The following is an 11,166-nucleotide window of genomic DNA, read 5'->3' as shown; positions in this document are numbered from 1 at the left end:
TAAAAAAATAAAATAAAAATAAATCTAACCTAAGACCATGGAGAACAAAGAAATACAATTAATATGTGCCTCCCTGGCAACGGCGCCAAAAACTTGATGTAGAATTTGGCAACATCAGCTTCAATACCTCGCAAGCGTACCAATCGTTCATGTAATTTAGCGGAAAGCGAGGGTCAAATCCACAGGGAGACTGAATTTTGTGTATTCTTCAGTCAACTAGCCTAACCAAATATGATGAATTAATATTAACTAAACACTAATCATATCCTAAATTATCAAGCAATCATCTGGTTAACTAACAGCACAACAGGAAACGTCAACTCTGGATTTTACGGTGATTCGTGCCTCTCTCGAGCGCCACGTAACCACGGATCTGATTTCTCAATCCTTGCGTCTAGCCCCTCTCAGGCGCATAGAGTGAAAGACAGAAATCGGATTAAAATACCAAAATCCAACCTCAATTATAATCCTACCCTAATTAGCTAATTTAATCAAATATCCGGAAAATAAATATTCAATAAACATTAATTATCAAATAAAATTCAATAAACAATCAAAACCTAAGTTCAAACTATATAAAAAATTGAATTCAAAAATGACGAATTAATCCCCTTCTCCTTCCTCTCGCTTGGGCAGCAACTCGTTCTCTCGGGTGCTGCAATTTCCCGAAATTGATGGCTTCGGGTTGGCAAGAGTGAGTGGCCGGAGGAAGAGACGACGCCAACGACGAAGGTTGGAAGCCGACGGACGGAGGTAACTTCCGACGAAGAACGAAATAGAGCTGACGTTCTCTAACCGGCTCTCTCGAGTCTCGGTTGGAGTCAGAATAGCTCCGGGACTGGTCAAAATATGTGTAGATGCCGGAGGATGGTCGGAAAGCGGGATTGGCACCGGAGATGTCCTCTCGGATCACTTCTCGGCCTGGCGAGCAGAAACTGTTGAACTCACCTCGACGGAGACTCTCTCGAGCTCTCCTCGGGTTTGTTCTCGGTTTCTGGACGACAGTGGCGCGGCGACCGACGGTGGGAAACTCCTCTCTGGTCTTCCCCTGTTTCGGTCGACGGTGCTCCTTTGTTTTGGTCGATACTCTATTTTCTGTTCACGTCGTCCTCCCCTTCGACGCCCCTCTTCCCTTTAATACCCTCTTATTTATTTTAAAAATATTTGACCTAAAAATCACCTCCATTTCACTAAGGGCATTTTGGTAAATATCTCCTTCTCCACCAAAATTCTCCTGAAATTCCATAATGAATCTATAAAAAGCATTTCAGGAAGAAATAAACCTTAAAAACAATGAAATATAATCCAGGAGAGAAAAACATGCAATATCGACAGTGATCAATGCCAAATTCAATAAATGCTCATTTCATTTGAAAACCGATAAATAACCACCTATAACGCAATTATAAAGGTTATTCTATTATAATTAACCTAGTTCTCATGTCAGAATATGGCATCTATCAGTAGCTCGCCAGGAAGCAATAAGTTAAAATTCAATGATGTTCGTGATCTAGTTCTCAGTGAAGAAATCAGAAGAAAATCGTCGGGTGAAGGGCCGACTTCTTCAGCATTATCTACAGAGGCAAGAGGGAGAACTAGTGGAAATAGACCTGGAAGGTCAACTCATCGAGGCAGTTCTCAAAATAGAAGGTTTCAATCCAGAAATCCAAACAGATCTCATAATAGGTCTCAATCCAGAAATTCAAACAGATCTTAGAACTCAAGTGTCAAGTGCTGGAACTGCAGGAAAATCGGGCAATACCAAAATCAGTGTAATAGTGCACCGAAGGTAGAAGCAAATGTTGTTTCCTCCTCAGGGAATGATGTTGCATTGATTTTCTCTCTGAAGAGCAAGGAGGAGTCTTGGGTGTTAGACTCTAGAGCATCGTTCCATGCTACCTCGCAGAAAGAACTCTTCAAGAAATATGTGTCTAAAAACCTTGGCAAGGTATACCTCGGTGATGACCAATCGTGCGATATTGTAGGCAAAGGTGTAGTGAAGATTCAGTTGAATGGGTCTGTATGGGAACTGGAAAATGTCAGGCACATTCCCGACCTGAAAAACAACTTAATCTCAGTAGGGCAGCTAACCAGTGAAGGCTACACCACGACCTTCTATGGTGATGATTGGAAGATTGTGAAGGGTGCATTGGTGGTTGCACGAAGAAAGAAGAGTGGTACTCTCTACATGACAGCAAAAGTATGTTGTACCATTGTAGTTGCAGCAAGTAACCAAGGTTCCAACCTGTGGCACCAGAGACTTGGCCACATGAGTGAGAAAGAAATGAAGATTATGCATTCCATTGGGAAACTATTAGAACTACAGTCAGTAGAAATTGATATGTGCGAGGATTGCATATTTGGAAAGTAGAAGAGAAGTTAGCTTTCAGACACATGGTAGAACTCCGAAGAAGGAAAGGCTAGAGCTCGTTCATTCTGATGTTTGGGGGCCAACAACTATTTCATCCATTGGTGGAAAACACTACTTCGTGACTTCATCGATGATCATTCACGAAAGGTATAGGTTTACTTTCTAAGTCACAAGTCTGAAGTGTTTGATATCTTCAGAAAATGGAAAACCATGGTTGAAAATGAAATTGGACTTAAGATAAAAAAGTTGAGAACTGATAATGGTGGTGAATATGAAGACACCAGATTCAAGAAGTTATGTTATGATCATGGGATCCGCATGGAGAGAACCGTGCCAGGTACACCTCAGCACAATGGTGCAGCTGAGCGTATGAACAGAACTTTAACTGAGACAACCAGGAGTATGCGTATGCAATCAGGCCTACCAAAGCAATTTTGAGCAGAAGCAAACAACATAGCAGCTTATTTGATCAACCGAGGTTCATCAGTTCCACTGGAGTACAGAATACCAGAAGTGGTATGGAGCGGAAAAGAAGTAAAACTCTCATACCTTAAAGTTTTCGGTTATATGGTGTATGTGCATATTAGTGATCAAGACAAGAATAAGCTTGATCCCAAATCCAAGAAATGTACCTTCCTCGGTTATGGCGAGGATGAGTTTGGATACCGCATATGGGATGATGAAAACCAAAAGGTGATCTGCAGTAGAGATGTAATTTTAAGTGAAAGGTGATGTACAAGGACAGACATACAACAGATGACAGCAACTCAGTAGAGAGTGGGCCAGTATATGCAAAAGTGGATGATGTCCCAAATGATTCAGTAGCAAGCCCTCACCTAGAGGAATCTGTTGAATAGAATAGTGCACAACAATCCGACACCTCACAGTCCCTGTTCCAGCTCCTATATTGAGAAAATTTTCTCAACCTCATGTGCCTAACAGGAGATACATCAATTATCTACTGTTGACTGATGGAGGAGAACCTGAATGCTATGAAGAGATATGTCAGATTGAAGATGCTAGCAAGTGGGAGCTTGCTATGAAAGATGAGATGAATTCTCTAATCTCCAACAAGACATGGGAACTAGTTGAGTTACCCATAGGGAAGAAGGCCCTTCATAACAAATGGGTGTATCGGGTGAAAGAGGAGCATAATGTCTCTAAGAGATACAAAGTCCGATTGGTTATCAAAGGATTCCAACAGAAGGAAGGAATTGATTACACTAACATCTTCTCTCCCGTTGTGAACTCACTACTATCAGAACAGTGTTGAATATTGTTGTCATTGAAGATCTTTATCTAGAGTAGTTAGATGTGAAAATTGCATTTCTTCACGGAGACTTGGATGAGGAGTTATATATGCATCAACCAGAAGGTTTCTCAGAAAAGGAGAAAGAGAATATGGTGTGCAAACTCCAAAAGAGTTTGTATGGTTTGAAATAGGCCCCAAGACAGTGGTATAGAAAGTTTGACAGTGTCATGCATAAGGAAGGTTTCCAGAAATGTAATACCGATCACTATTGCTACTTCAAAAGGTACACGTCCAGTTATATCATTTTGCTACTTTATGTCCATGATATGTTAGTAGTTGGTTCAGATATAGATGAGATCAGAAGCTTGAAGCGGAAATTGTCAAAAGAATTTGACATGAAAGACTTGGGTCCAGCAAAGAAGATTCTCGGCATGCAAATTACAAGAGATAAGCAAAGTCGAGTCTTGTAATTATCTCAAGCAGAGTACATCAATCATGTTTTGTAGAGATTCAACATGAGCAATGCCAAGCCAGTTGGCACACCCTTGGACAAACACTTATGTTTATCCAATGATCAGTCCCCTCACACGGAAGAAGAGAGAGAGCTTATGGATAAGGTTCCCTATGCCTTAGCCATTGGCAGTTTGATGTATGCAATGGTATGTGACCAGATATTGGCCATGCAGTGGGAGTTGTTAGCAGATTTATGTCAAACCCAGGTGAGACCCACTGGAAGGCAGTAAAGTGGATCTTGAGATATCTACGACGCACCACAGATAAATGTTTGTACTTTGGAAAAGGTGAATTGAAAGTGCAAGGGTACATAGATGCATATTTTGCAGGAAAAGTTGATCACCGGAGAAGCACCACTGGTTATGTGTTTATCGTGGGCACAACAGTTGTTAGTTGGATGTCGCAGATACAGAAGATTGTTGCATAATCCACCACTGAGGCTGAATATATAGCAATAACAGAAGCCAATAAAGAGATAATATGGCTTCAAGGATTGTTAACCGAGCCAGAATTAAAACAAAGGATGAATGTTTTGTACAGTGACAGTCAGAGTGCGATACATCTGGCAAAGAATTCTGCATTTCATTCTAGAACCCAGCACATTGGTCTACGTTATCATTTCATCAGATCTTTATTAGAGGATGAGGTGTTAACGTTAAAGAAGATCCAAGGTAACAGAAATTATGCGGACATGCTAACAAAACCGGTGACTATTGATAAACTGAAGTTATGTTCAGCTTCAGTTAGCCTGCAAGAATGAAGAGACCAAGAAAGAGTTGTTGCATTGATATATGTGAAGACATATTGATATCAGTCTTCAAGTGGGAGATTGTTAGAGAAGACGTGGGTTTGAGTCAGAAGAGTATAGGTCAAAGGGACAAAAAGGGTATTTCAGATTTCTTTAATTATGGGCTTGACGTGTGGAACACTCAAAGAAATTAAATCCCCCTTTTTTCCATATATCTTCTTCCGGAGACTTACTGTAACGTTCTGATTTTTACAGAGAAACAAAAAATAGACTCTTCGAGATAGAAGCTCTTTGAAACACCGATACAAAGAGAAGAAAGTTTTTTTTCTCTCGCTGCAACAGAGATTTTTTTTCCTTACCGTTGTGTGCTGCTCCAACGCTGCTGATTCTTTTCAGTTGGGCGTCTCCAACCTCAGAATATATATATATATATATATATAGAGAGAGAGAGAGAGAGAGAGAGAGAGAGTGTTGTATCCTCAGTGTAGAGGAAGAGAACAGATGAGATAAAGAAGAATCGCCTCGGTAGAGGCTTTGTCTGGTTTGTTTTGTTTCTGACCGGTGTTGTTTGGGCGCTGACGAGTCTCAGGAATCTTCATACATGTTTCACTGTTTCTTTACAGATCTATATTTCTTGTTATCTGCAATGGTAGATTGATTTATGGATTTGTAAGATGAGAATTTGTAAACACTGTGAACATATTTTCCCTATAATGAAATATCTGCAACAGTTGTGGACGTAGCCATATTTTGGCGAACCACGTTAAAATCTGTGTACTGTCTTTTCTGCTTCCTAGGTAATCTGTCTGTTATTATCCCAACAGTAGAGGGGGAGTGGAAGAAGGGATTATCTCCTCTTTCCTCACACTTAATTCTTTTTGCATCATTAAGGAAGGGGCACATCCTCCCACTTGCATGGAGGGCAGGGACTCCTCTATTGGTGCCAAAAGTGATAGAAGGGAGCAATCCTTCTATGTTGTCTATGAAGAACTTCTCTGTTTAGTAGATGACTCAATTGATCGAAACAAGTCAGTTATTTTATCGAATGAACTAACAAATCCAACATGGTTTATAGGGTTTTGAGGTAATTCAGGTTCATGTAGGAAAAAAACCGAGGGAGAGATCAAGTTCGATTGAACCCTCGGTTTAGTCTAGTTTGGGATCTAGTGGACTACATTGACCAATAAACCCTTAGATCCGAAAACTCACTTAGCCGGTGTGAATGGAACTGGACCCATCCTGGATGGATTACACTCACAGCTTGCAAGGTGATTAACTGGGTGCAGAAGATCTCAATTCATTTTACAGAACTGGTTAATAAAGCTTTAAAAGTTACTTCGTGTCACCGACACTGGTAAGAACTTAGAAGAGTTTAAAACTACATTGAACATATCAAATATATTGTTAGGAACTATCAAGCATAAGCGGAGCTAAAGAACCTCGCGCTGACATTATCATCTAATATCTTCAACACCAGTGTGTTGGAGCTGGTAATGCACCGGGGAGTTTTGAATTGGCTGATGGTAGACCCTAGGCTTTGATAGTGTTCAAATACCTTTGTGAAAGTTCCTCTCCCAACGATTCGCAACTCCAGAGCTCCAATCGACCCATTCTTTCTGGAATTTACGTATGCACCATCAACAAACGATTGATCCAAGCAATTGCAGCATTTCTGTAAGATCTCTCTGCTGGGCACATCACTTAGTTCCCAGAAGATCACGTAGTAACCTGGTTCAGTTGATAAATCGCAGTAGCTCGTGAAGTCGACGATATCCACTTTCTCCTCCTCTAAAAACAGCTTCGATGCTCTCTCCATCGCGAGTTGCAGATCGCTTTCTGTTGTTTTATCATTTCTGATGTTTAATACGACGCCCTTCCTTCGCACGAATTGGAGTTCTGGTGTGGAATTGTAGAACCCTGATACCTTCACCACATCCCCCAACCTATACCTGTACAAACCTGCAATCAACAAGCAAAGGCGCTAAAGAATTTACGTACTCCTGTAAATTTGCGAAAGAATGATTTTCTAGAGCGTGATAGTTGCTTACCTGCAAAGTTGGTGATGACGACTTCATAGAGTTCTCCAACAATGACTTCTTTTAGTCGAACAGGTTCGGGTTCCACGTTCACTAATTCATCATCTCTGCTATCTTGTAATTCATCACCTTCCACGACTCGTCTCTTAACAGGGATGAACTCGAAGTAGCCATTACCTGGACCGACGGCATATGCCACGGTTTCTACGTTGGATTTTGGCCTGGCGTTTATCCCGATCATTCCCTCTGATGCTACGTAAACCCAGCTAACAAGTGCCAATTGATCACCAGCGTAATGCCTCAGCTTACCCACGTATGACTCCATGGACCCAGTTAATATCGCACCCACGTACTTCGCTTGCGGCCACAATTCTGGAATCAAACCAGACCAGTTCTTCGATTGCAACACCTTGCATTTTCGATAAATGGAATCTGCTAACTCCGGACTAGGTTTGATAAGTTTAGAGACGCATGCCCTGACAATGGGATCAGAGACTCTTTCACTGAGAACTCCCTGACGTAAGTTTGCACAGAGTTCCTCCCAGAATGACTCAAATGTCCGCAATGCTCCCACAAGGTGGTGGCAGAAATACGCATGAAGAAACTGGACTTGATCGAAGTAAAGAAGGCCACAAAGGAAATGGCAATACAAAGCTTGCTGATAATCGCGAGCCCTTGCTACTTCCTTGGGGCTGCATGACTGAAGGTTTCCAGTGCTCTCTTGACCAATTCTGCTCTGTGACTGCATTAGATGAAATATGTTGCTAGTGGCAGAACCTATGTCTGCTCCACCCTTTGCCTTTTGCCGAGAAGCAATGTACATAAACCTGATGAACATTCTTTCCTCCACCAAGAACTCTCTGTTAAGCAATCAACCAACATGATCTCTGAATGGATTGATGAACCATTTTAATTTTTAAATATGCTTAGGCGTTTGCTTTGGTTTACCTCACGGCATAAGCGAGGGCAGTTGTCCATTGTCGAGTGAAAGATCTGCTCAAGGCATCATTGAAAGGCACAAGTTTCGGTTTTCCTCCGGTAGTCCCGGTGCTGAATCATATACAAGTACACTAATTCAATTAAAGTAACTGGTTTCCAACTCGAATCTCTAATGTTTTTAGCTGTATACGCAGAACAGAGCTAATAGTTTTTTCTATAGATCAGAAGTGAAGCAGATGGGCGGACTCAATATGAGAATGGGTTCAGTAACTAATTCGAATCTCACCATTAAAGATCAGAATTTACAAGGGAAAAAGAAATAGTTAAAATTCGCGAACCTCCAACTTAAGGTTGTAAAAGGCTTGGCAGCGAGAATCGGCGAATAATCCCCGTCCGCAATTCTCTGAATATACGGCTGAAAATCTTGATGAGAAGCCAATGGAACGCACTTCCGAAAAGTCTCTTCGTCCCTCCTCCCATTAAGCCCAAACCTCTTCAAGTACTCTGTTTCGTCGTTCTCTTCAAGGATCTTCTCCAGAGTCTCCCTCTGTACCCTGTCCGCGTCTTTGGTTTGCGCCTCGAAATCTTCTATCGATGCTACAAACTCCTCCATGAGCTAGAATTTTTTCAGACCGCAGAACAAGCTGCAAGAGAAATGTAACCAATAGCAAGCTGAAGCCAGAAGATGAGTTGCTTTGGCCCGCTTAAAGACAGTAAGTCTCTTTACAAAGCTGCTTTCTTTTATCCTACGCCACATGATTGATTCTTTCTTTCTTTCTTTCCAAAGCTTTTAGGAAGAATCCAGGGTTTACCAGATAGCAACGTCTTACACATGTTCAGAAGAAGTAGAACAGTAGAATCACTACAGAGTTATTATCTCTAACACAACTCAAAAGCTTATCATAATTCCCAATAATTGCTTTCTCATAAACGAATGTGTTCTTGAAAGCTCGAATATAAATGCATGGGTATTCTTTTCCTCCACCTTTATCTTGGCAAAGGAGAATGGATTAATTCGCCAATACCAGAATCTAATACCATCTATCCAACTTTGCTGCTTTGAATCTAATACCAGAACTTGCTAGTCAAATTTTATATTCCAATAGGACTTCACTATTGGCAGACTTTTCCCATTAAATCTCCTAAATATCTTTTTGAGTAGAATATCATTCTAGCTAAAAGACGGAGCCATTTCTTTTGACTCTTTTGGGAAAAAATATTCCATATGGTTCTTGTGGAATATTTTTAATTATTTTAATCATTGTTCTTAGGTTGTGTTTGGAACATAGAAAATGGGGTGAAAATAAAATAAAATAAAATGAAATATATTTCTTTTTTTGTTTGGATGCCCATTGAAAATGAAAGAAATATATAGTTTCTTTTGTTTGGATACACACAGAAAATAGAAAATAAAAGAAAACTAGTAATATTTTAAAATTTTGATGATTAAATTTTACCTCAAATTTCTATTTGTTTTCTTTTCTCCTAAAATTTCATCATTTTGTAAGAGAAGAATTGTTAACTAAGAGAGAAAGTAATTTTCCCTCTTATTTTCTTTTCTCTCAATGATCCTCTGCTGCCAAAGAAGAGAAATTGACTCTCCCCTTTTCTTTTCTTTTCTTTTCTTTTTTGTAGGTTCCAAACATACCCTTAGTGGAGCCATTAAGAATTTGTCTAAAGTCATTTATTTTGGAGTGACGAGAGATGAAATATGAGATGCATTGTTTCCTTGAACTAGAGACAGAGAAATATAATTATGCAGTTTTTGGGGTGTTTGTCACCGACCTTGAAAAGAACTCATGGAAAGGAAAATGGACTTGAAAATCATAAAAAACAAACAAACAAACTAATACATAGTATTAGGAGATGACAAAGTTAAGGGATATATATTTAATTGAACATTTTCTCTTCAATTTTAATTGAGCAAGCATAAATTGGTTTGAGAAATATTCTACAAAAATTCCTGGGTAAGATAATCAACTAGGGAATTATGTTTCCTTTGATATTAATTAATATCAAAATAAAAACAAATAATCGAGATTGCTATTGGGAAAAATTTTGTTCAAAATACTAGATCCTTAACATTTTTTTAATTGTTTATTTAATTGCACTACAATCAATTCTTAACAAGAATTTCTGGTTAAGAAGTTCATTCTGAAATTTAGTAATATATTTTACTACTAGTAACACTTCTTTTAGGATTTTTTTTTGTCAGGATGTTTTTGTTTATGAATTCCTCCAAACCCTATATCAAATGCTTCTATTTCAACCATCTTAAAGTATAGCAGGGTTTTTAAATAGAGACAATGTAATATTTTACACTTCATTTTATAATTTTGATAGCTTGGATGCATTTTCATCCCAAGGAGGGGTTTCTTTTTAAGTTGTTTATAAATGATAGTTGTATCATTTCTCAAATATTTATAGTATTTTGATACATTATTCAAATATCCCAAGAGTATTTTTAATTGAGTTTTATCAGTAATTTGATCTAGAAATTTTGAAACAAACCAATAGGAACTATGTCCTTCCGTAATATTATGTCCTTGAAATCTTATTTTTGTTTGACATAATTTCAACTTTGAGAATGATATTACCAGACCATTTTTCTTATAATATGTCTAAAGGTTTCTAAGTATTTATAATGTTGTTCTAGAGTTTTTTACTATAACGTCATCAATATAAATAGTTATGCATGTTGAATAAAGAATAAAAATTATGATGCGAAATTCTGATGGAGCATTTTTTAGTCTGAAAGGCATTAACATTTCATTCAAAATGTTTGAGTGGAACCACTAAGGAAATTTTATATGTCTGGATCAACTTTTTGAATTTTCAAATATTCTGATGTTAAGTAAAATTTTGAAAATATTTTTACCACATAGAAGTGATTTAGTACATCTTATTTATTTGGAATAGGATCTCTAATCCATTTTAATACTCTATTTAGTGGTTTGGGGTTGATTACTAGCCCAGGTGATCCTCTTTCTTCTTAGCATTTTTATTGACATAAAATGTTTTCCAAGAAGATTATGAAGGTTTGAATCAATTTTCTTTTCTAGGAGATAACTGAGAATAGAGAAAAGGTGTGGGGCTCCATCGTTGTCCCTCTTCCTCATAAAATTTCTACAACATGGTAGATGTTGGTCTCGACATCTCCATTTATCTATTTGAGTGACTAAATCCCTTGAATCTAATTTCTTTTTCATGAATCAGTTCAGTCCCATGAATAGTCTTTATTAGTTTCTCAAAACCTTAACAAAAACCCAAGTCAACTTGCAAATGATAATCGCCACTGCCATTGGCA

General features: G+C 38.6%; 1 protein-coding gene across 1 annotated transcript; it reads right to left on the bottom strand.

Moving 5' to 3' along the window:
• Window positions 1-6,298: 6,298 nt before the first annotated feature.
• On the bottom strand, window positions 6,299-8,472 carry LOC137956671 (jasmonoyl--L-amino acid synthetase JAR4-like). The gene is made up of 4 exons (XM_068804249.1): window positions 8,198-8,472; window positions 7,869-7,970; window positions 6,933-7,780; window positions 6,299-6,843 (listed from the first exon to the last, which is right to left on the bottom strand). The coding sequence occupies exons 1-4, from the start codon at window positions 8,470-8,472 to the stop codon at window positions 6,299-6,301; spliced, it is 1,770 nt and encodes a 589-aa protein (XP_068660350.1).
• Between the last annotated feature and the right edge of the window lie 2,694 nt (window positions 8,473-11,166).

The sequence above is a fragment of the Aristolochia californica genome, unplaced genomic scaffold (assembly GCF_029961685.1).
Source record: "Aristolochia californica isolate CCGP_79_NKW_82.1479 unplaced genomic scaffold, dmAriCali1.0.hap1 SCAF_2, whole genome shotgun sequence".
Lineage (NCBI taxonomy): Eukaryota > Viridiplantae > Streptophyta > Magnoliopsida > Piperales > Aristolochiaceae > Aristolochia > Aristolochia californica.
The sequence above is the reverse complement of the archived record's forward strand: the minus strand, read 5'-3'. Positions and strand labels throughout refer to the sequence as shown.